At 38.4% G+C, this 27,078-nt stretch overlaps 1 protein-coding gene and 1 non-coding gene across 2 annotated transcripts in view; both read left to right on the forward strand.

Moving 5' to 3' along the window:
• GALNTL6 (polypeptide N-acetylgalactosaminyltransferase like 6) overlaps positions 1–27,078 on the forward strand; it is a 1,397,085-nt gene that overhangs the window by 612,441 nt on the left and 757,566 nt on the right. Inside the window, exon 4 of the mRNA XM_061132206.1 lies at positions 3,190–3,356. Coding sequence (XP_060988189.1) covers positions 3,190–3,356 — 167 coding nt within the window. The remainder of the gene's footprint in view (positions 1–3,189; positions 3,357–27,078) is intronic.
• LOC133049042 (U6 spliceosomal RNA) lies at positions 23,408–23,514 on the forward strand. Its single transcript, XR_009691200.1, has one exon. It is a non-coding gene; the product is annotated as a U6 spliceosomal RNA (small nuclear RNA).

Genomic DNA, 27,078 nt, shown 5'->3' on the forward strand with positions numbered 1-27,078 from the left:
CTGAATACAGCTCTTATTTAACAAACAAGCAAGCAATGTGTGCAATATCTCCTGTAAATGTTAAAAGAATAATTTTCCTCATGGGAATATCAGTTACATGCCCAGAGCATTGTTAGGTATGACACTCAAAAAACTAAGATCATGGCATCTGGTCCCATCACTTCATGGCAAATAGATGGGGAAACAATGGAAACAGTGACAGCTTTTATGATCTGGGGCTCCAAAATCACAGCAGATGGTGATTGGAGCCATGAAATTAAAAGATGCTTGTTCCTTGGAAGAAAAGCTATGACCGACATAGACAGAATATTAGAAAGCAGAGACATTACTTTACTGACAAAGGCCTGTATAGTTAAAGCTATGGTTTTTCCAGTAATCGTGTATGGATATTAGAGTTGGACCATAAAAAAAGGTGAGCTCCAAAGAGTTGATGCTCTTGAACTGTGGTGTTGGAAAAGACTCTGGAGAGTCCCTTGGCCTGCAAGGAGATCCAACCAGTCCATCCTGAAGGAGATCAGTCCTGGGTGTTCATTGGAAAGACTGATGCTGAAGCTGAAGCTCCAATTCTTTGGCAAACTGATGAGAACTGACTCACTGGAAAAGACCCTGATGCTGGGCAAGATTCAAGACAGGAGGAGAAGGGGACGACAGAGTATGCGATGGTTGGATGGCATCACTGACTCAATGGACATGACTTTGAGCAAGTGCCAGGAGTTGGTGATGGACAAGGGAGCCTGGTGTGCTGCAGTCCATGGGGTCACAAAGAGTCACACATGACTGAGTGACTGAACTGAACTGAGCTGAATGTTGATCCAGGAAAACACACTTGTCTCAGGTCTTTGGCTTTGTTGAATGGATGAAAAGTGAAAGTGAAAGTTACGTCGCTCAATCGTGTCCGACTCTTTGCTACCCCATGGACTGTAGCTTACCAGGCTCCTCCATCCATGGGATTCTCCAGGCAAGAATACTGGAGTGGGTCGCCATTTCCTTCTCCAGGGGATCTTCCTGACCCAGGGATCGAACCCAGGTCTCCCGCATTGCAGGCAGACGCTTTAACCTCTGACCCACCAAGGAAGCCCTGTTGAATGGGTAACTCTCTGTAATTATGGCAAGATGCACTGAATTCCTTTAGCACTCTTTTCCATCTTTGTGCTTTACATGTGAAAGCACCCATCTCACTGTACTCTTGGAAATCACTGACATGTATGCTTCATATATTGCTCTTTAAAATCATTTTATGTTATCCCCAAAAGGAATATGTTCCTTTGTGAAAGCCACTCAGTTGTGTTTGACTCTTTGCAAGCCCATGAACTTTAACCTGCCAGGCTTCTCTATCCATGGAATACTCCAGGTCAGAATACTGGAATGGATTACCATTCCCTCCTCCAGGGGATCTTCCTGACCCAGAGATCAAACATGGGTCTCCTGCATTGCAGGCAGATTTTTTACCACTGAGCCACCAGGGAAGCCCTGGTTCTTTTAGGAGCATGTATTTTATAGGGCTTTTATGCCCATTTCATGGTATCATTTTGATGGTTTTTTCCTAGCTCTCTCAATTGTATTTGAAAACATTGAAATCTACCATTTTTATAAATATTTTTACAATTTTTAAAATCTGAGATCAAATAAAGTGATAATAAAGTGACAAGATAGAAAGAAATGCTTATATTTTTATATTTAAATTTTTTGTCTAAAAATATGTCATTTTATTGTAACATCCAGGATAGTTAATTTTTTTCTTTAATTGCATTATACTAATATTCTGTCATCTGAAACTGTAAGACAAGATCTATTTTATACCCATAGTGATATTTAAGTTATCCTATTGAGATCATAGTAAAATAAAGTATAGAAATAATTGACTAAAAACACATTGTAGGTAATGCCTTGAATATTCTGGTATGTTTCTATGCATACTGGTTGAAACTATGCATGCTTCAAAATTTATACTTTGTTTTGTTTTCTCATCTAAATTAAATAGCCATTTCTGGCAAAAGACAAATTATTAGATATTCTTGCTTTTAAGCAGAAACTGTGTCTGTTTCCAGATTTTTGCTCTCTTTTTTGTCTTCAGGTTGTCCATATCAGGAAAATCTCTGAATTTTGATAACTGATTAAAAGTTCATTCTGTATCATTTTTAAAGTAACTCAAATGTTTCACCAACAAGTGAATTCATTATCCTTCATAAAGCTTGGGCAAGTATGACCAATGCTGAACTAAAAATTAAATGAGATTTGAGACCCAGTTTTCTGCCCTATTTATAAATTACTTAAATAAATCAAGAATATTGAAAGCATAGCCATGACATATACTAAATTGCTCGTAACTATGCCCAGAGTTAAAACCTACTTCCTATTTGGCATCTCAGATTACTTCACAGTGATAACAGAAATATGAGATCTCTATAGTTCTCGTAAGGAAAGTCATAGTGTCATGATTTGAATCTCACTGTAGTCTCAACCATGAGGTTGCATCAGTATATGATTATTTAAGATTAAATTTTCACTTCTTTCACTTTAAGTCTCCTTTCTCCCCTAGAGTCTTAAACACTGCCCAGCCATGGAGACATAACCTAACTTTAACTGATTATTTGGGCATAAATATTACAGAAGTTAAACTTCCAAAACTTCCCAGAAATCCACCCAAACATTAACCATGTGCTCAATGGAAATGATATTAATACATAAAATTTGTCCTTATTACTATTAGATAGCAATAGAGAAAATATATATTAACAAGAGCATGACATTTCAGTGTAATTCTTACCTTCTTTTTGAGCCACTGATATAGAAAAGCATAGATGAAGTCAATATACAAAGGAGGGCATAGCTGAGGAAATTATGGCAAAATTGACCAAGAATCACTGGAATAAACTATTTATCTGGTTTTATAGTCCAACAGAGCTTCTTATTATTTAACCTTGTTGAGTCGAGACACATTATCTGTAACTGAATAAATGTGAAATTGACACATTCAAAAAAAAAAAGAGAGAGTGGATGTGAAAGGGAATCATTAATAAATCCCAAGAATGGGTAGAGTAGCTATAATGATGTAGAAGCTCTGGCTGGGCAATCATTAGGCAAAGTCTCATTTTCCCAGTTGTCTGGTAACATAATTTGTCAATGACAATATAAAATGTACTACCGTTTTGCATCTCACATAGCCTTGCCCTCCTCTTCCAACTCCAGCTGTAAGCACAAGATGTACCTGGAAAGGCTGCCAAACACCAGCATCATTATCCCGTTCCATAACGAAGGCTGGACCTCCCTCCTCCGGACCATACACAGCATCATCAACCGGACCCCGGAGAGTCTGATCGCAGAAATCATCCTGGTTGATGACTTCAGTGATAGAGGTAAGTCATTGCTGATACCATTTTATGTGATTCTGCTATCACCTGCATAATCGTTACAGGCTTTTAAAATAAGGCAGATGATTATTGCAATGGCTTCTTGCTGATTCTATCTGAAAGGTGATTATGAAGTTTTGTCTATGCTGCGATGTTGTGATTTTGTAAAATGTTGGCCAAATGCAAAACGAAATGAATAAGTTATTGGCATCATTTTGGGTATCTGAAAGAAATGTACATTGCATTTCTGTTGTGAAGGAGACAGGTGTTGGCAGAATGTCTTAAGTTCTTCAGAAAAAACACTGAAATATGGTGAGTACATATGAATGGTGATATGTTCCAGGAGAACTGTAAAACCTGTTCCCATTTGTGAAAAAGATCTGCTCTGCTGTTTACCAGCAAGATGGTTTCTCCAGGCTATGCTTCTCTTATTTCATAAATACTGGAAATGGTAAGTAACACAAGGAAATATTGTGACTTGGTGATTTTAGCTATTGTATTGTGTCTGAACAGTAACAGCAAAAAGGCCTGGAGTGCAGAGTATTAGAAAATTTAGCATCATTTTACTGTTTTTTACTTACTCTGATGAATACAATTTGGTTTATAAGTCAGGGGAATATGATTATAGAAAGTTTCTTGAGTTTAGGATTTGATAAATCATATTTGCTCCAAATACAGGAATTGTTAATACTACAGAATAAGTAAAATCTTTCTATCTTGGCTGGTGGACAGGCAGAAACTTTTTCTAAAGGTATTCATCTACCTTCTGTTTCTTTGCATGAAGGAGTTTGGTTTAACTGTACTGTGTGTGTGTGTAAGAATGGCAGTAATCAAGTTTGTGTATTTTTCCTGTCTTACAAGAGAATGCATCTTGAGTTTCGATGAATTAATTGAAGGTTGGGAAATTTCATTTGTACACAGAAAACTATTCTTCGTAGTACTTAAAAATTCTATAAAAGTAAAACCACTTGGTGTGTTAGCTTTGAGGTTTCTGTAATGTTTTTGTCTGCAATGATTCACTTCAAATACTGATTCAGGATTCATGGTCTATTTGTATGTGTTGAAGTTCATGTGACAAAAGAAAGTTGTCTGTTGTTCTGTTAAATACTAAACTACCAACTGGGTAATTCAAGTTGATTTCAAAGTACCTTTGCCTTGCATTGCTTAGGTAGATAATGTATTAAATAAGTATCTAAGAAATACTTAAAATTAAATGTATTCATTAAAATTAATTTAAATAACACAGAAACTTCTTTTTTTATTTTAATTGAGGCTACTTATTTCAAAGTGGTCATTATTACCTCAGGCTAAAAATGCACATTTCATGTGTTAAAGCTAAAACTTTGCTTTTAAATAAAAGAATGAAAAAGGGAGTAAAGATCTGGGATGGTAGGTACATCACCAAATAAATGGTATTTTTCTGTTGACTGGTACCAAGAGAAATAAGACACTCTATCTGTAGAGAATTTTCTGCATAATTAGCTTTGTCTTGGTAAACTGTGTCCAACAACAGCATTTTGACCTGAGGGTAATAGAGAGGAGACACTTGCTAGCAGTAAGCGATTTGTAGAGAATTTTTTTGTTGAATATCTCTCAAAGGTGCTTTCTAATGGAAAGTCCTTAAAGAGGAAGAAAAGAGTGGTCTGGATTTTCAAATCCCTGTGTAGTAGCAGCTCTGATGGATGATCCCTTCTACATAGAATGTTCCTGGAAAAGAAGTGTATTCAGGATGGTCGATGTCATTGCTTTTCGTGAAGTGAAACAACACAAATAGTGTTATCTGGGAGTGTGGTGGTGATTTTAACTTTCCTAGTGGACATTTTTAAGGAGAATAATTATGTTGCAGAAAGGGGGACCCCTTCCAGGGTCTGAAACTGGGCTCTTGTCTAACACTTGGAAATAAATTGTCCGAGGAACACATGTGCTGATAAAGCAAGAGATTTTAAGCTAGGGGTGGTGGGAGGGAAAGCAGTAGGGTAAGGAGAACAGCTCTGCCGTGGGGCTCCCAGTCTCAGGTTTATGGTGGTGGGATTAGTTTCCGGGTTGTCTTTAGCCAATCATTCTGACTCAGAGTTCATCCTGGTGGTGCACGCCTTGTTCAGCCAAGATGGATGCCAGCAAGAAGGATTCTGGGAGGGGGTCAGACATGTGGGCTCTCTTTTTGACCTTTCCCAAACTCTTCTGGTTGGTGGTGGCTTATTAGTTGCATGTTCCTTACCAGGACCTCCTGTCATAAAACAACTCATGTAAATGTTTACTGTGGTGCCTGGACAGGGTGGGCGGTTTCAGTCAGTGTGCTTCCCCTAACAATTATTTTAATGCTTTCGTAAATCTTTCCTTTGGTTATTCTATTCCTGGGAGCAATCAAGTGGAAAGTATTATTTTATAATCATTAAACTTTCAAAAGGGGAAGTTTTAGGGAATATTGCTTTTTATTTCACAGTCTGATGATATGTGTAAGAGTAAACTTTGAAAGACATGATAAAAACACCTTAATAATATTTTATATTATATCATAATTCTAAAGCTTATGAAATAGGAGAGACCTTTCTTTCAAATTGTTGTTTCAGATTACAGAATCCCACCTGATAGAATGTTAGGGTTTGTGGGCATCCCTGGTGTATGGAACAGGAGAAACCTTCCTTTCAAATTTTTGTTTCCCACTACAGAATCTCATCTGATAAAATATTGGCATTTAAAAGCATCACTCACTTTCTGAGTTGAGGGAAGTCTAGAAAATCAACATAATAAACACAGGTTAGAATCCTCATACCGTCAATGAACTGTATGACTTTGGGTAAATGAACCTCTTGGTGTCTCAAATTTCTTTATCAAATGCAGCTAAGTGACGCTTAGTCATCTGAGTCATCCAGGGAGGTGGTGATGGAGCCCGCTGTGGCTGATAAAGGAACTGTGCTCCATAGGAGAGTAATTGTTCTCAGGTTCTGGCTACTCCTCACCAAATACCGTCCTGAAAAACAGCATCAATTTTCTCCATACTTTTGTGAGGCCATCCTCTCAATTTAATCAAATCATTTGCACAAAATTGAATCAATCAATCATTCTGTCATCTGTCCATCCATCCACCCACACATCTATCTGTCACCCCACCATCCCCAGGTGAAATCAGAGTCCTACCTTCATAGAAGGCATATGAAGACAAATTGTAGTCATTTTTAACATGGTAGAAAAATTAGTACTGCATTAACATTTTTTAAAAAATCCAGTTTTACCAATAAGCAGGTAGTTTTACAGATATTGAAGAAAAAAATATAAATTTTAGAATTTCAGCACAAAGAGGATAAATAGAGCATATCACCTTCCTAAATTATGTCTGTGGCCTTAATGTTCATCAAAACTCGTTCAGGATTGTTTTTACTATTAGAAGAGGAGGAAGATATCCCCAGGCATCTCATATTTACAGGGCCTCAAAGACAAAAAAGTCTTCTCTGCCTATTAGTTAGATATGATTTATAGCAGTATTTTTAAAAGCTATTATACTTTATGAGTTTTTTGGTATAACTCAGAAATCAGAAGGTTTTTTCTCCCACCAATTCTTTAAAAATCAAGTATTCTAGATAAATTATAAAGTACAAGAAAATATAGGGGATGTTTTGTTCTCCTTCAGGAAATTATTTCTGAAACATTACACTTCGTGTTTATTTTCAGAAATACATTCTAGCTCCAGGTCTTTTTAGTATACACTTTAACACCTTTGCCCTACAGCTCTTCTGAATATTCTCTAACGTCCTTTAGATACAGGTGATAACATTTTGGCAAGACTTAATCCAACATTACTGCTTTCTCTTTTATGTCTTGCAGGTCAGTAGAATAGCTACACCTGAATAGACAGATCCAACATGGTAGCCATGTTAGTGGCATGACGTAATACCCCTTGAAATTCATAGGTCCAGAAAATATGGTCACTTTGCTCATGAAGTCTTTAAAACTGGCTTCATAGCAATAGAGAAAAATGATAAACTATTTTCAAATTATAGAATCATTATAAATATTGCAAAGTGATTTTTTAAAATCGGCTTGGATTTATCCAGTTGACCTAGTTATCAGAATGCTTTAAAAAAAAAAAAAAAAGAACATGTGAGCACTTCTTGGTTTAGATATTTTCTGCAGTGAGCTTGGTAAACGGAGTATTGTTTTAGTCTCAGAATGTAAGCCTACTGTCTATAAACATGAGAAGGTGTAAGCCTGCAGGTAAAATTTCAAAGCCAACACAGTTTTTGCTTTCTGAAGCTCACCAAAATTAGCAATTTTTTTTTTTTTTTTTTTTCTAATAAGGTCTCAGAAATACATTTAACAACTTAACTTGAGGCCTCTAACAAGGCTTCATGATAACTTTAAAGCAAGACTAATCCTAGGCTTATCTCCAAATTCCAGGCAACCTTTGCGGCATCCACATGGAAAATGTTGAAATGTGTGAACTAAGCTGCAGCTTAGCCTCAGAGACGGGGCATATTTGAACCTGAGAATTCTCTAAACTGGTGCCCTTATATGAATTCAAGTTGAACCTAAGGGAACTCACAGGAGAGTTGCTGACACACTTCCCTTAACACAGGTGGGGGCGGGGACAGGGCGCTACTTTGACCTGGACGTTGTACACAGACACACACACATAGTTACATGCACGTGTGCGCGTGCACGCTCATACACACACACACACACACACACACACACACACACACACTGGCGCCTGCTTGTTTCAAACTTCCTGGACAGAAAAAGAAGGGAGCTAAGTGTTTGAGATTCACAAACACCTATTATTCTCCATATTCTAGTTAGAAAGAAAAGCGGAAGCTTGAAACCATCCTTCCTATCTTAGCAAAATCAGCAACCTTAATGAAATCCAGTTCACTCTTCCCCAGAAAGCATAGCTCCTCGCTCCTCAAAAAGTGTGGTCCTTGGACCAGCAGCATCAGGATCACATTGAGACTTGTCAGCCTGGCAGACCCCCAGGCTTTACCAAGACGTACCAGAATCTTCATTTCAACAAAATCTTTGTGTCACTTTTATGAAAATCAAGGTTTTAGAATAACTGTCATGTGTCTCAGAACTGGGACTGATGCTTCAGTGAGTAATATAGCTGCATAAATAGCTTAACTTCAGAAATCTGTTTCTTATCCATACTATGATGAAGTACATTTTTCTATTTGTTCTTATTATTTAGCATTTAATTGATGTTGGATTTATAAATTTGTAAGGGGACATTTGGGATGGGAATTCTATAGTATTACCTCTACATTCTTTTATGGAACATTTGTGAGTACATTTATTTGAAAAAAAAAGTTGAAATTTTCACAAATCTGTAGACATTTACTCTGCTTTCTTATGGACTCATTTTACAGGAATTTTATATTGAATTTCAGGTTACTGCTGTTACTCCTCCCCAGCCGATGTTCATTCTTTGTTATACAAATGTGCCTTCCAATATTTTGCTGGTCTATTTTGCTTTGAAGCCATTTAAAAGTTTTCTTGTCAAATTCAGATACCATATGTATGTGTATACCCACACATACATACACATGCAGTTTCTTAAAGGTCCCTATTACCATCAAAATTTTAGATTCTTCACATAGTTAAAAGTCTCTATAAATCTTTAAAATACTGAAAATATTTAAGTCATTTTACAAATGGTATTGACATGTCTTGAATTTCAGATTCTATTTTACTCAAATACTCTCCTGTTATACCATTAAGGAAAGTTGCTATCACTCACTATACTATTAAGGACAGTTGCCATAATCAGACAAATCAGCAGGCACAAGTGTTACAACTATTCAAAGTTGAAAGATAGCATCAGCATGAAAAAATTGTAAAGTAGATGAAAACTGGTAATGCACTTCTATTTTGCATAATAAGACACTAACATTAAGTGCATATAAACATTCAGAGATGACAGTCAACAAAAATGGATGTGTGCTGGTTTTCTGTCAGATAGTCCACGAGACTGCAAGACGAGCCGTTTTTCTGTCTCAGATTTATTGAGCACCAGTCATGCTAAATCAATCTTGAAATTGTTTAGATGTATTATTCAGATTTTAAGTTAAAAGATAATTGCATTGTAAAGTCAAAATATAATATTAAAAGCTAATAAGTAGCAGGAACCGGGAAAATCTTATAAAATTCAATTGCATTCTTTTCTATTTAGAAATTTGTTATCATCTGCTATAGAATTGAAAGAAAGAATATTGATTTCTGATATTTGCATGTCATGCCATATAATGACAGTTCTGTTTTAGTGATTATTTAGCATTTGTCATTGAAAGTGCGTCCAGAGTATAGAGGGGTACTGTTTTCTGGGGCATGAATATGAATGTAGAATAGTTGTATGTTATCAGTGTCAGAGGAAAACCAGCATGACAATTTCTAGAGTTGTCCCTTATTCGCTAAGTTATCTCGAACTCTTTGTGACCCCATGGACTACAGCACACCAGGCTCCTCTGTCCTTCTCTATCTCCTGGAATTTGCTCAAGCTAATATCCATTGAGTCCATAATGTCATCTAACCATCTTATCCTCTGTTGTCCCTTTCTCCTCCCGCCTTCAATGTTCCTCAGCATCAGGGTCTAAAGAGAATTCTAAAACACAAAATCAAGGCATAAAAAAGTCTATTTGTATTGATAAAATAAGAGTCCTACTAATCAATGGCAGAATATGCTTGAATATAATCTGTCTTGGAACACAAAGCACTCCTAGGATTTCTCATCCTCTTTCTTGTTCAGTTGTTGAGCTGTGTCTGCCTCTCTGTGACCACATGGACTGCAGCACGCCAGGCTTCCCTGTCCTTCAGTATCTCCCAGTCTTTGCTCAAACTCATGTGCATTGAGTCGGTGATGCCATCCAACCACCTCATCCTCTGTCGTCCCCTTCTCCTCCTGTCCTCAGTCTTTCCCAGTATCAGGGTCTTTTCCAATGAGACAGCTCTTCACATCAGGTGACCAAAGTATTTGAAACTTGAGTTTCAGCATCAGTTCTTCCAATGAACATTCAGAGTTGATTTCCTTTAGGATTGACTGGTTTTATCTCCTTGCAGTCCAAGAGACTCTTGAGAGTCTTCTTCAACACCACAGTTCAAAAATACCAATTCTTCTGCACACAACCTTCTTTATGATCCAACTCTCACATCCATATGTGACTACTGGAGAAAGCATAGCTATGATTATAAGAACCTTGGTTGGCCAAGTGATGTCTCTGCTTTTTAATATGCTATCTGGGTTTGTCATAGCTTTCCTTCCAAGGAGCAAGTCTCTCTCTTTCTCTTTCCTTTAAATTAAAAATACAGTCTCACATGATATAAATGTCTATGTAATCTAAGGACATATCTGACAAATTAATGAGAGGTATGTGTCCTTGCTGAGCGCCATCTTTATTGTAAAATTCAGACTAGCATCTTTTTGCTCTCTTTTCTTCTGTAGAGCAAGTGAATAACCCCTCCAGCTTTGGGGATTTTTCCTGAGGGTTACAAATGCTCATGAAGATCATGGCCCTCATGTTGACCATTGGAATGCTTTCTTTATCCTGATAGAGACAAATTATTTTAAGTAGACACTTATTTTGCAGATGAGCATAAAAGTTCTTGGCATACTATAAAGGCATGCATTATTCTTGATGAACTGTTTCATGAATTTGTCTTTATATGACTGGCCCTAGAAGATTCAAGCTGGTTTTAGAAAAGGCAGAGGAACCAGAGATCAAATTGCCAGAATCTGCTGGATCATCAAAAAAGCAAGAGAGTTCCAGAAAAACATCTATGTCTGCTTTATTGACTATGCCAAAGCCTTGGACTGTATGGATCACAACAAACTGTGGAAAATTCTGAACGAGATGGAAATACCATACCACCTGACCTGCCTCTTGAGAAATGTGTATGCAGGTCAGGAAGTAACAGTTAGAACTGATCATGGAACAATGGACTTGTTCCAAACAGGAAAAGGAGTATGTCAAGGCTGTATATTGTCACCCTGCTTATTTAATTTATACGCAGAGTACATCATGAGAAACGCTGAGCTGGAGGAAGCACAAGCTGGAATCAAGATTGCAGGAAGAAATATCAATAGCCTCAGATATGCAGATGACACCACCTTTATAGCAGAAAGTGAAGAAAAACTAAAGAGCCTCTTGATGAAAGTGAAAGAGAGTGAAAAAGTTGGCTTAAAGATCAGCATTCAGAAAACTAGATCATGGTATCCGGTCCCATCACGTCATGGCAAATAAATGGGGAAACAGTGACAGACTTGACTCTTTTAGGCTCCAAAATCACTGCAGATGGTGACTGCAGCCATGAAATTAAGACACTTACTCCTTGGCAAGAAAGTTATGACCAACCTAGACAGCATATTAAAAAGCAGAGACACTACTTTGCCAACAAAGGTCTGTCTAGTCAAGGCTATGGTTTTCCCAGTGGTCACGTATGGATGTGAGAGTTGGACGGTGAAGAAAGCTGAGCACTGAAGAATTGATGCTTTTAACTGTGGTGTTGGAGAAGACTCTGGAGAGAGTCCTTTGAGCTGCAAGGAGATCCAACCAGTCCATCCTAAAGAAGATCAGTCCTGGGTGTTCATTGGAAGGACTGATGTTGAAGCTGAAACTCCAATTCTTGGGCCACCTGATGCAAAGAGCTGACTCATTTGAAAAGACACTGATGCTGGGAAAGATTGAGGGCAGGAGGAGAAGGGGACAACAGAGGATGAGATGGCTGGATATCATCACCGACTCAGTGGACATGAGTTTGGTTAAACTCTGGGAGTTGGTGATGGACAGGGAGGCCCGGCGTGCTGAGGTTCATGGGGTTGCAAACAGTCAGACTCGACTGAGCAACTAAACTGAACTGAACTGAGAAGTTTCAGAACTTTGGGGATTACATTTGTCTGTCTTCTAAATAAACTCATAATATATCAAATTTGGTGAAATTTATTTCAGTTCACTTTGAGTAAAACATGTTTAACTGAATAAAAATAAATTTGCTGAGACTTTCATATTAATAGGCATTTTATGTAGTGTTAATTAAAAACTGTTTTTTAAATGTTCTAATGTAGAATTTGAGACTAGAGTGTCAGAATGGACCAGTTCTAGATGAATTTTGAGCACCAAAAACAAGTATCTTGGAAAACGTGTAATAGAATGAAGAGGCACACCTAAATTCGATTGTCTAGTTGGGCTGTAGTTAGGTACCAAATATTAAAGCATATTTCACAGTTGAAAATTTTTATTATTGCTTTCTTTTTTCTTTATCACTTAAAATATTCTGTGTATTTAAGTAAATGAAATAAATTAAAAATAATGTAACTCCTGTGAGATCTTTAAAAATGCCATATGGAAAATTTAGTCCATTTGGGATTTATAAGTATTTATATTTCCTCTATTCATTGGCTTTAAGCATTTAAAATTATTTTCATTTAAAAAAATGATACATCTCATCTAATTGTCATTTTTCTAACTAGCATTTTGCTCTTTTACAGTTGTATTCTCTTCTTAATGTTAGTTTAAAGTGTATGAGATTGTCATTGTAGAACATTAATGTCATCTTTTCTAGAACATTAATATATAATTTGTAAATCATTGTCAATTAATTGAACATTGTCATTTTTTGTAGGACATTAATATATAATTTAATGTATCTCAACCTTCATAGGGAACCATCTTAAAACCTCTCTCTGAACTGAATAATTACTTAGGGCTCATGTTTTAAGCCAGGCCTTCTAAAGACAGGGAAAGGCAGTTCCCACCCTCAGGTGGTGGGTGTGGGTAAGCCCCTCTGGCTTTCCGGTTGCTTTATCTGGATGAAAACTGCAGTGAATTAATATAGGTTTGGCAAAGAATAGAATGCTTCTTTTCAAAGCAAAACTGTTACAGCTCACTGATGTCACAAAGCATGACTTCCTCAAGAAAAAATAAATTGCACAATCCATTTTATGGCAGATTAAATCCCATTTATTTTCCTCGCAGACAGCTGTTTTGAGTAGGATTGTCACTCATTTGAAACCATTTTCTGGATCCTGGGCTTCAGGTCTTGGGTAGGCATGACATTCTCTGATGAAATGAAAGCTTATATTGTATGATTATTCCCCTTGTCAGCAAACCTCAGCTAGTGAGCTTTAATAAAAATTTTTTTTTAAGTTTGGTATTTCAAACAGTTATTTTTTGATATCTCAATATCCCTCTGCTCTTAATTAAAAAAGAAATGCTCAATGCATTGACACAGTGCAAAAAAACTGAATATAATTCCTTCTTTATCTTGACTTACAGCAGTTCCTTAGAAAATTATCAGTCTCTCATCACTCAAGGTTTTTGATGAGGTGGCAAGTTTTAGACATCAAATGCATCAGTATATACGAAACACATTTTAACAAAATTCTCTAATGAAAATTAAATCATTTATGTCCACTAAGGAACAACTCCACAGTGGTGGTGTTCATTCAGTCAGACTCTTTGCGACCCAATGGACTGCAGCACACCAGGCTTCCCTATCCTTCACTGTCTCCCAAAGTTTGCTCAAATTCATCTCCACTGAGTCGGTGATGCCATCCAACCATCTCATCCTCTGTCGCCCCTTTCTCCTCCTGCACTCAAGAGTCTTTACAGTGAGTTGGTGAGTCTTTTACAGTGAGTCAGTGTTTGAATCAGGTAGCCAAAATATTGGTGCTCCAGCTTCAGCCTCAGTTCTTCCAATGACTATTCAGTTTGTTTCTTTTAGGACTGACTGATTTGATCTCCTTGCTGTCCAAAGGGCCCTCCAGAGTCCTCTCCAGCATCACAGTTTGAAAACATCAGTTCTTCAGTGCTCACCCTTCTTTATGGTCCAGCTCTCTCATCCGTACATGACTACTGGAGAAAGCGTAGCTCTGACTAGATGGTTGTTGGGAAAGTGATGTCTCTGCTTTTTATTTATTTTTTTTTGTTTTGTTTTGTTTTTTTTAGTTTTTTTTTTTTTTTATTTTTTTATTAGTTGGAGGCTAATTACTTCACAACATTTCAGTGGGTTTTGTCATACATTGATATGAATCAGCCATAGATTTACACGTATTCCCCATCCCGATCCCCCCTCCCACCTCCCTCTCCACCCGATTCCTCTGGGTCTTCCCAGTGCACCAGGCCCGAGCACTTGTCTCATGCATCCCACCTGGGCTGGTGATCTGTTTCACCATAGATAGTATACATGCTGTTCTTTTGAAACATCCCACCCTCACCTTCTCCCACAGAGTTCAAAAGTCTGTTCTGTATTTCTGTGTCTCTTTTTCTGTTTTGCATATAGGGTTATCGTTACCATCTTTCTAAATTCCATATATATGTGTTAGTATGCTGTAATGTTCTTTATCTTTCTGGCTTACTTCACTCTGTATAATGGGCTCCAGTTTCATCCATCTCATTAGGACTGGTTCAAATGAATTCTTTTTAACGGCTGAGTAATATTCCATGGTGTATATGCACCACAGCTTCCTTATCCATTCATCTGCTGATGGGCATCTAGGCTGCTTCCATGTCCTGGCCACTATAAACAGTGCTGCGATGAACATTGGGGTGCACGTGTCTCTTTCAGATCTGGTTTCCTCAGTGTGTATGCCCAGAAGTGGGATTGCTGGGTCATATGGCAGTTCTATTTCCAGTTTTTTAAGGAATCTCCACACTGTTTTCCATAGTGGCTGTACTAGTTTCCATTCCCACCAACAGTGTAAGAGGGTTCCCTTTTCTCCACACCCTCTCCAGCATTTATTGCTTGTAGACTTTTGGATAGCAGCCATCCTGACTGGCGTGTAATGGTACCCCATTGTGGTTTTGATTTGCATTTCTCTAATAATGAGTGATGTTGAGCATCTTTTCATGTGTTTGTTAGCCATCTGTATGTCTTCTTTGGAGAAATGTCTGTTTAGTTCTTGTCTCTGCTTTTTAATACACTGTCTAGTTTTGTCATAGCTTTTCTTCCAAGGAGCCAAGTGTCTTTTAATTTCAGACTGCAGGTAGATCTTTGAGATGAAAGAAATGGCAGGGGATCTGGTACTTTTGTCTAAAACTTTACAAAGTTTTAAACATCTAAGTTTTATAGATGAGTAAATGGAGACAGGGAGGTGACATCCTAGGTCACACATGAGGGCAGCTTTATCTGCAGACATAAATGCTACATGAACCTCAAGTGGATAACACTTCTGCTTAGGAAGCCTGGATTCCTCTCCTCTGTAGTTTTCTCATATGTCTAATTCTGAGAAACTAGAACCATTCTGATAAGTACCTGTAATTTGATATAGCTGTGCTACAGTTACATAGACACTAGATAATTGAATCTAATTTATTACCCATTTTCACCTTAGGTTCAGGGTCATGATAAAAACCATTTCACTGTGTACACACATAGTAGAATGGAGAATTTCTGAGAAAAAAAAATGACTTGAATGCACAAATTCCAATATCCAAAAAGCCTTATAACCCTTGCGGGGGGCTGGGGGGGGAGGTGGCAATCAGGTCTTTCCTCCTGGAGAAGAGTGTTTCTAACACTGAGAGGGTCAAAAAGTAATAACACGTCTTAAAACATAGATATGCTTAATGTTGCTTCTCAGGCTGATTCATAGTAGAATTTATTGAGGTAAGTGAATGGGCTCTAGGCTGGTCCCTTGTAGATCATCTAAGTCTGTCTTCTCTCTGGATGTATTGTTGCATATTTAGTCTGCCTCACTTCACATAAAGTAGGACACTCTTGAGATTGCTGCAGGGGAGGGAGGGGCACACTGGTATAAAATATTCCAGAAAGTGAGAGTCTTTCTGGGACTGAGAAGCTGTTGGCAGGGGGTGGGTAAGGGTGGGGATGCCTGAGCAAATATCTGGTATCAGATTGAATACTAATGCAAACATCCTTATTTTTTCATTTTTTTCTGTTTTATCTCCTAAAACTCTATGTGGAATATGTATCCACAAGCCACCAAAAAAACTAGTGGCTGCCTCAATAGCCCAGAAAACTCTGACCCCTACATTGTAGTGGGACAGTGACCCAAGGAACCTTAATTTTACACCTTAAATAAACTTGAACTCTGTAACTTATCATTTTGACTTTGCATATTTCTACAGGATAAATTGTGCTTCCCAGGTAGCCCTAGTGGTAAAGAATTTGCTTGCCAGTTCAGGAGACAAAAGAGACACGGGTTAGATCTCTGGATTGGGAAGATCCCCTGGAGGAGGGCATGGCAACCCACAGCAGTGTTCTTGCCTGAAAAATCCCATGGACAGAGGAGCCTGGCAGGCTACAGTCCAAAGGGTGGCAAAGAGTCAGACATGACTGAAGCGACTTAGCACAAGCATGCAGGATAAATTAAGGCCACCGCCAACCTCATGGAGATATACCACAGGTTTGAAATAACATTTAAGCAATTGATTTCTTTCAGATTGGGTACATTTATTTTTTCTTTTAGTCTCGTTCGCTTGAAACACTTAGAAAATAAATGAAAGGTTCTGTGGGGAAAAGCTACTTATTTATTTTACAGTATTGAGGATTATAAAATCATGGAGTCATTGGGACAGATAGAAATATAACAAACAGTTAACAGCCTGTGTGTTAAGAGTCTTGAATCCAAGTCTCAGCTCTGCCGCTTCAGGTTTAGGGACCTTAGAAAGGATTGATGTAACCCTACATTACAGAAACATCAAGCTATGATTTCACTATTTTTTCCCTTTCAAAAAAAAATTATCTCTAAACTGAAAGATTTGGAAAAATAAGTCACTTGCTATAGAGAGGAAGATAGCAGGAAAATCCATGACCGCTTCAGATAAGCTCAAGCTTGAAGGGCTAAATGATCGCCATGAGCTTGGAGAAATTACAAAATTTATCTTTTAACCAAGAATGATCTCCATGAAATGATGATGAAGGAAATAACTTGCCGAGACTGGAGTCTGATACACATAGAGTTTATATCTGTAAAAAGGCACATTTCAGGTTCCAAAGTTCAGTGAACTTGTTTACGAGTTTTTGGAAAAGTTTTTTTTTTTTTTTTTTAAAGGAATTGCATCCATGCTTTTTAAGTAACACTACTAGGCAGTAGTGTTACTTAAAAGCTGGAGAACACTCTTGAGAGTCCCTTGAACTTCAAGGAGATCAAACCAGTCAATCCTAAAGGAAATCAACCCTGAAGCTCCAATACTTTGGCCACCTGATACAAAGAACTGACTCATTGGTAAAGACCCTGACGCCGGGGAAGATTGATGGCAGAAGGAGAAAGGGACGACAGAGGATGAGATGGTTGGATAACATCACGGACTCAGTGGACGTGAGTTTGAGCAAGCCCTGGAAGACGGTGAAGACAGAAGCCTGCTGCAGCCCATGTGGTTACAAAGAGTCAGACATGACTTAGCGACTGAGCAACACTGCAGTAGTAATACTCATGGTAGCAGGAAGCACTAGGAGTCAACACAAGTCAGTTAAATGTCAGCCAAACTTCATCCCTGGATGGGGGAAGGGTATGGCTTCCAAGCTCAGACTCTTAGACCTGGGACTTTCACCCTAAGCCAAGGAGTGACCATAATTTAATATGCCCTCAAGAGATCAAACTGCCTTGCCCCCTTGGCTCCCTCGTATAGCAGATGACTTTCATAGGCCACTCTTTTAAACATCTGAGGTTACCTCAATAGCATGACATTGAGCAGCCTATAGGTGCGCTCACCTGCTAAACCACTTTGTCACACACACTTCTCTAGGAAACGTGAGACATACATGAGTAATGGTGTCTCCACTGAAACAGAAGCCACGCTGAATAGGAGATGTCCTAATAAGATAACTCTTGATGGTATGCTAAGCTCCCTGGAATCCCTGAAACCTTCATTTTTGCTGGCCATAGTCTTTATGTTTTCCTTTACTTGAGGTCTCTATGCCTCAATATGAAGCCCTAAAGAGACCCAGACAGCTTGGCAATCCTGGCATCCTACCTAAGATCATAGGTGGCATGATCATCTTGTAAATTGCCACAGGTCCCTCATTGCATAAGAATTTATGAATCAAAAGGAGAAGTCATTCTGATGTGCAAAGATTCAGGGAAGTATAAACCAAAACTTCCTTCATTTATCTGTAGCTGGTTAGTAGCAGTCAGTAAGCCTAATAGGAAACACTGAAAGTTCATCAGTTATGTTTTCTTAACCAAACACTTTCTTCCTGCAGAAAGGCTTTCTTGTAACTGGCAAATGGGACTGATAAATAAGGTGCACTTAATGATGACAACCTTGAGTTTAACCATCTAATAATCTGGAAACTGCATGCTCATCTGCAGTGACATGATGATTTCAATAGTGTAGAGTATAGTTTGAAGGCAGGAGGAGAAGGGGACAACAGAGGATGAGATGGTTGGATGGCATCACTGACTCAGTGGACATGAGTTTGAGCAAGCTCTGGGAGTTGGTGATGGACAGGGAAGCCTGGCATGCTGCAGTCCACGTGGTCACAAAGAGTCAGACACAACTGAGCTACTGAACTGAACTGATCAGAAAGTATAGTTAATCAAATAAGGCCACATTGACTAGAGATCAGGGAACTGATGAATGATTCCAAAAATTGTATCATCCAGCATGGAGGAACCATGAAGGAGACTCCATTTAGGAAAACGAGGGGTCTGAAATCAAAAAGACTATTGCACTCGACTTTATAACTGACTTTGGAACTGTCTGTGATTTCACTGCTCATGGTAAAAATTGTAAAATAATACTCATTGGTAGAACTTGAAACAGAATAACCATGAATACTTTCAATGAATATGTGATTCCTTTGTATCAGACTGTCGACCCAAAAGCACATCTGCTGTGTGTAATTATTCAGATCAAACCCAGGTATGACAGACTGAACTCTTCTGTAGGCCAGAGGCAGTTTCTTTCAAGCCCTGAATAGAAGGCTGCATTCAATATTTTCAGCTTGTTCCCTAAATTGTCTTTCTCTGTCTCTCCTTATCTTTGAAACGAATGAAACTACTCCATGGTTTCATGTTTAGACACCTGATCATTAAGGATAGTGTGTAACATAATTCAGCAAATGAATATAGCATGCCAAACGTATGTTTCAAGTTTTAAGAATGCTGGCTGCTTAATATCTATGTTGGGCATGGTCCTCTTCCTCTGTCTTGCCATAATAAAAAATTAAAACAAGGGGGATTCAAGAGGGAGGGGACATGTGTATACCTTTGGTCAATTCATGTTGATGTAGGACAGAAATCAAACCAATATTGCAAACCAATCATCAATCAATCAGAAAAAAAAAAAAAAGAGCAGAAATCTCACTCAGGCAGGATTTATTAAACAAGTGACATGAAAAAATACACTCCCCAGATGTGAGAGTGGACTAACCCCATAGGAGAGGCCCCACACCTTTAAGGTTTTTCTTTTTATATCCTTGTTCCCTCCCCCAAGCAGTCCTAGGGGTCCAATGTGTTTCACCCCATGTCAAAGAGCGTGTGTATGCAAGACCAATTAGGGAAAGGGACTTGTTGGGCATGTTTTTCCTGCCAAAGCTCCAGGCTGTAGATTTTCCTTTTGTTCTGTTTTTTTTTTTTTTTTTTTTTTTTTGCAGGCTTTTTAATTTCTTTGTCTCCCTTTTAGCTGCAGATTTTTAACCACAATTTTGGACTCTTTACCTACCATCTCTAAAATTTGTTGTTACCTCTTTGAGAATTAAAAAAGGGTTATCTTGCTAATTTTAGGGGAAACTCTGAGTCTGTACTACAGAATAGTTAATATTTTATGGTAAATTCAAATCCCTTAACAATATAGGTTGAGCTTCTGAGATGATTTGGCCTGGTGAAGGCTCTTTCCTGGTGAGAGATGTTAATTACAGGGCATCACTGGTAACAGATACAGTGATTGATCTGTTCAATTACTTTATAAGCCCCTGTCCCTTTTAGGATCAGAGAAGCGCTGTAAGGGAGCTGAAATCCAACATGCCCAGTAAGAAGGCTATCCCATGCTCTCACATCAGTGCTGAGCTTCATTCCTTCTGGTGTTATGGAGATGCTTACAGATTATGGTTCTACAGTTGGTCTAAAAATGGACCCTAGGTTAAGCTGTTGCCAAGACATTGCATGGTGAATAATATCAACATCTTCTATTCATTTTCAGGGTCAGCAAATGAGGTTAATTCTCTTATTTTATCAACAGGGTGTCAGAAGAGGCAGAAAATGGGGCATGGTGTCTAAGGAAGGGGCCTGGGCTGTGCTCCATTAATAACAAACTAGTCACGTCAGCCAGTGTCTCCTTCCCTTCTCTGTCATGAGAGGGGCTGGTGAAGTAGGTGCTTTGGGCATGGTTGTAGGTGTGTGTTGTGGCTTTACTTTTACCGATGTTGTCGCCAAGAACAAGCTATTTATCTCACTTGTCATGTACTCATTGGGAGGTTGAGTTTCTGCATATAAAGCAACTAGAACTTTGATGGGTATAAACTGGGCACTTAATAATTTAGGCTGTTATTGTCTTCTATCAATGTTGAAATTGAACTAGATGGCTACTGATTCTATCTCCAACAGTTTTGGCCATAGAATTAATATCTTTGCTTCAGAGATGATTAAAACATGTTTAAACAAGTAATTATTTCTTTACTTTAAAGCTATAAACTTAGAATAGTTGCAACACATTGGTAGAAAAATTACCTAAACCTCAACAAGGGACAAACACACTATCTTTAGGGGTTTCTGGGCTCACTGAGTTTTCATCAAGCTGATTCTGAAGCTGTATAGCTACCACTGAAAATTGTAATTCTGAGAAATACAGAGTCTAAGGAGCTCCTCATATGAGATTTGGATAATTAAAGTAAATTAGTTATTTTAGAATTTAATTATTTATTCTGATGAAATAAATCTAGGAAATGGAGTAGTTTAATTCAAGTTTTTATTGCTATACAGTTGTGTCTGACTCTTTGCAACCCATGGGCTGCAGCACACCAGGCTTCCCTGTCCTTCACTATCTCCTGGAGTTTGCACAGACTCATGCCCACCGAGTTGGTGATGCCATCCAACCATCTCACTCTTGTTGCCCCCTTCTCCTCCCGCCTTCAGTCTTTCTCAGCATCCAGATATTTTCCAATGAGTCGACTCTTCACATCAGGTGTCCAAAGTATTGGAGTTTCAGCTTCAGAATCAGAACTTCCAATGAATATTCAGGGTTGATTTCCTTTAGGATGGACTAGATTGATCTCCTTACACTCCTAGGGACTCTTGGTTGCATTGTAGTTAGGATTCTGGGCTTTCACTGTCATGGTCTGGGGTGATTCAATCCCTGACTAGGGAACTGAGATCCCTCAAACCACATGCACAACCAAAAAAAAAAAAAAAAAAAAAAAATCCACTCAAAGTACCTCTAATTAACTTATTGACATGCACCTTCTGACTTATTCTGTCTCCAGGTTTGTCCTACTGAAATCCATCACTCATTATCAAAATGACTTTTATTACCACCAAAACTTTGCCAATCACTATTTTTAAAACTTTCCTTCACTTTCTGGGGGCCTCACCCTCACCTGCCCCTTGGAGTCCACTCTTCCTCAAGAGGCTCTGAGTTCTTGACGTCTCTAGTCACCTTCTCTGAACTCCCTCTTCCAGTCGTTGCCATTGAAAAACCAAAATAGCAGGTTTTCCCTCCACACGGTGTATGTTTGTCACCTCTGATATGTTTTCAGTCCTATTTTTTTTTACCTGAAATGTATCTCCATAAAACATCCCTTGCTTCTGTGTCCCTATTTTGACTAATCCTTTAAGACTAATATGACACCTTCAGCTCACTTGCCTTGAAACCCTCCCATGTCAGGCTGGGCCACTTACTGTTGCTGGCCAAAATCTTGGCTTTCTCTGCCCACAGAAGCTGAATAAAAAACGTGGAGGAGAATTTGGAAGGAAACAGAAAGGTGGCTTTAATTCCCAGCTGGTGGAGAGGGGAACAGTAGGCTCATTCCTCAAGAACTGTCCCCACTCCATGAGGAGCCTCGGGGCTTATATAAGATGAGGGCTCCCAATCAGGAGTAGTGATGAGGAACAAAGGTGTGAGAATCCTGTATTCTTCTTTCTCTTGCATTGTTTCAAAAACAGTCATAGACTGGTGTCAATAACCAGGAATTGAGTCTAACTGTCCAGTGGCCCTGCCCTTTCTTTCCAATATATGAAAAGAGAAAAACACAAGAGATGGCTTGCAGAGCGAGTGCTATAAAGGTGAGCGCTAGATACAGGATGTAATTAGCGTAGAGTTGAAGTCACTGGACTTCCCAGGTAAAGAATCTGCCTGCAATGCAGGAGACCCGGGTCTTATTCCTGGGTTGGGAAGATGCCCTGGAGGAGGAAATGGCAACCCACTCCAGTATTCTTGCCTGGAGAATCCCATGGACAGAGAAGCCTGGTGGGCTACAGTCCATGGGGTCACAAAGAGTCAAATGTGACTAACACTTCCAAAGGATAATAGGTGCAAAATGTAGCTCATGCAGAGTTAGGGGGCAGAAAAGCAAATTTAGTTACAGATTACAGATTAGGAAGTGTTAAAGTAAAAACTATGAATGCTCAGGCCTGCTCGCTGTTCTATCTTTTTTGTTCTCAGGAAAGGCAAAGAAAACTCCTTCCTCTTTTTCCTTTTCACTGTAACATTACTATTTGAGAGGCCTAGAAAGGATTACTTTTTTTCAATCAACAGCTTCAAAATCCTGTGACTCAATTTTCCCAGCAGTAAAATGAAGATAATAGTACCCATCTCATCGAGAGGTCTGAAGGATTAAAGCGAATACATTTAAAGTACTTAGTGCTTGGTACAGAGAAGCCCATAACCCTGTTGGCACTTCCCTTTAAGGATTATTCCTCTTTACTGTTGCAATTTTTCTCCGTTAATATCATTTCAATTTCCACATTATTTGGATGTGCATTTCTGTCTATCCCCACTACAAACTGGTGAGCTCCTTGACGAAGGGGATTATCATGTTTATTTTTTTATGTCTGAGTCTAGGTCATAGTCATAAAAGTTTTATCAATTGGACCAGCCTGTGTATTCATTCATACGCTTATGAATGGGAAGAGAAACCTGGGAAAAGAAACCATTCTTGTCTTCAAAAGTAAACATATGGTGCTCGCTTCGGCAGCACATATACTAAAATTGGAACAATACAGAGAAGATTAGCATGGCCCCTGCACAAGGATGACATGCAAATTTTTAAAGCATTCCATATTTTTATGGAATTTAGAAAGATGGTAATGATAACCATATATGCAAGACAGAAAAAGAGACACAGATGTACAGAACAGAATTTTGGACTGTATGGGAGAAGGCGAGGGTGGGATGATCTGAGAGAATAGCATTGAAATATGTATATTAACAAGTGTGAAACAGATCACCAGTCCAGGTTGGATGCATGAGACAAGTGCTCAGGGCTGGTGCACTGGGATGACCCAGAGGGATGGGATGGGGAGGGAGGCGGGAGTGGGGTTCAGGATGGGGAATGCATGTAAATCCATGGTTGAAACATGTCAATGTATGGCAAAAACCACTACAATATTGTAAAGTAATTAGCCTCCAACTAATAAAAAATAAAGGAAAAAAAAAAAAGAAAATTTAGGAGTAGAAGGAAAGGCAAAAAAAAAAGTGAACATATGAAAAATAGGTTCAGCTATTAGTAGAATTTATGTCTTCACCCCCTTTAGCTTATTAAAATGATCAGGAGATTCCACAAAATAGAAAACTTTGCCACTTCATATAGTGATATTTGTTAAAGATAATGGAGCTTCCAGCAACAAAATGCTTCTTTGCAACAGTTATCTCCAAAACTAACAAGCTCATGACTTACGAAGTTATTTAGAGAGTTTGTAAGTAATTTAAGATATGGTATTAATTATTTTGGGCTTGCCTGGTGGCTCAGTGGTAAAGAATCTGCCTGCCACACAGGAGACTCAGGTTCAGTCCCTGGGTTGGGAAGATTCGCTGGAGAAGGAAATGCAACCCATTCTGGTATTCTTATCTGGGAAATCCCATGGACATAGTGCTACAAGTTATAACGTGTCCTATGTAACATTTTAAAATTGTGAAAACAATTAGCATGCTTATGGTCTCTGTCCTCACATTGGACAGTCAGTTCTGAGGGAAGATTCAGGTTTGTCACACTACATCCCCAATGGCTGAAATACAGAGGAGAGGATTCTTAATTAACATTTGCTAAATAAATTAATATATCATGGATGAAAAAGCCCCCCCTTCATTTCAGAAGTAAAACCATAACATCCTCAGCCCTCATGGTTGAGATGAATTTCAATTTCAACCCTCATCTTGATTTTCTTCGAATTCCTTCTTATGCATAAACTTCAGAATTCATCTGGAAACCAAACATGTGAAATCTTTTTAAAAAGTCATACAGTATATAGTACTTTCTTCTAAGTTTTAACATTTAAGTAAGGACAAAAGTTCATAGAGTCCTATTAATTTGGTAACCCTGACAGAAATCAAAGTTATTTTAAGAGCTTAAAAAGCCAGGCTGACCCACCTTTAGACACTGGGTATAATTGAAGACAATTTCAACTTCCATTAAGAGCTCTGTTATGTGCAGGCCCTGTCAAAATCTAGAATAAGCCTTATGTCACTGCAAAAAAAGCAGCAATTCATCTCTATTTGTTTCAACTTGAAACTGGCTGGTGGAAGATAGGAGACAGAGAATTTGATAGCATGTGTTTTGGTGATGGCTATGGTTTATGGACCTGAAGAAGGCAATGGCACCCCACTCCAGTACTCTTGCCTGGAAAATCCCATGGATGGAGGAGCCTGGTAGGCTGCAGTCCATGGGGTCGCAAAGAGTCAGACCCGACTGAGCAACTTTACTTTCAGTTTTCATTTTCATGTATTGGAGAAGGAAATGGCAACCCACTCCAGTGTACCTGCCTGGAGGATCCCAGGGATGGGGGAGCCTGGTGGGCTGCCATCTATGGGGTCGCATAGAGTCGGACACAACTGAAGTGACTCAGCAGCAGCAGCAGCATGGTTTATGGAAAGTTTTCTAATTTGTCATCCACTTTTTATTGTCTCTATTACTAAAGGTCATGTAGAAACTACATATATATTGTTTTCTGATAAGCGCTTTTAGGTAGATCTGACTGACAAAATAGAAACTGTTTGCTGTTTAAATTTTAATTTCAGGTAAATTTTTCAAATCTAATTGGTGTCTTTCTGTTTTGTTCACTGTATTGTGTTGTGCTTAGTCAGTCAGCTGTGCCCAACTCTTTGTGGCCCTATCAACTATATCCCGCCAGGCTCTTCTGTCCATGGGATTCTCCAGGCAAGAATACTGGAGTGGGTTGCCATTCCCTTCTTAAGTCCCCTGCATTGGAAGACAGGTTCTTTACCACCAGCACCACTTGGGAAGTCCTTTTTCTTCTTTCCTTAGGATTAAAAAATATATTATTCCTCACCAGCTTCAGATGTTAGCTGATTGATGAATAGAGGAGACATAAAGTTCTCAGGTATCCCATTTGGTACAGGAAGTGGTCTCAACTGAGGAATTAGAATTTTCTGAGGTTTAGGCTTTAAAATTAACACCCTGTGAGTTGCAGTGTGCTGTTTTTATGGATCAATTTCATTGGGAGAGAGAAAATAGAGGCAGGGAGAAGAGTGCTGTTTGTGCGGACAGCTCTGGGATTGCTTTCTCTATTTTGGCCAACAGATAGGCTGGCGATTTTCTCACCATGCTGACCAGACTGCAAGCTTGGAAAGAGCTCCTGGTGGGGGAGTATTTTCATCTGTGTGGGTTCACCTTATGATTTATTGAGACAGAACGAAGTAGAAGTTGTATACCTCAGTCATTGGTTAGACCCTGATACAATTACCAGATAATGAATCTCCCCCATAAGAGCAAGTTTTCTTGAGATGATATTGCTATCACTGTAAGCTTGTTCTCCTTTGTGTATTTGAGTTAGATCTACAGTGGGAAAACTGTGTTAAACTGTGTGAAAAAATAGTGCTCCTATGAGAATAAAACTTTGTTCATCTCATTCACTGATCGTTTTTAAGACGTTATTTCAATGTCCTGACTTACATGCAAGAAATGAGAGTAAGGACTGTGCCACATCTTTGATTTTAATGGACATGTTAATACAGATAGGTTTCTCATTTTGTACTTCTACAAATGGACAGAACAAAATATCCTGAATGAATAATATAGTTATACTATGTAAATCTTATATAATATAGTTATACTATGTAAATAGTATAGTTATACATGTTTTCTTCCAAAGAAATTTAATTTCACCTTCTAAGACATGAATATGTGTATGTCTCATGAACACATAAGAAGGTTAAAGTTTAAATTTATAAAACTTCAGGCTTTTAACCCTTTTTGTCAACACCTTCACTGTTCTATTAATTAATAAAGGTTCTAGTTTATTTTCTCATATTAGCTGAGGACATAAAATGATAGCAAAAATACATCTGAAGAAAATTGTTTTATTTTTATTGTAAAAAGTTTTTGCTGTGGAGAATACCAGCAAAATAATATCTGTAAATAAGAGGGGTATAAAATTTTCAGGAAGGCTTGCACTGGTTTTGCACTACATCAGGAATTATTAAATATCTTATATCGTATGCAAGTACTACTTTACAGCATTGTAAAGCAAATATCGTGCAATAAAATTTTTTTAAAAATAGGTCTACAAAATGGTTTATAATGATGATAACCAGGCTCTTATAGAAGAGCAGAGATGTTCTAAGTGCTATGAACAACTTTTTTAGTCACCCTTCACCAAAAGGGCCACATAAGT

The sequence above is a fragment of the Dama dama genome, chromosome 29 (assembly GCF_033118175.1).
Source record: "Dama dama isolate Ldn47 chromosome 29, ASM3311817v1, whole genome shotgun sequence".
Classification (NCBI taxonomy): domain Eukaryota; kingdom Metazoa; phylum Chordata; class Mammalia; order Artiodactyla; family Cervidae; genus Dama; species Dama dama.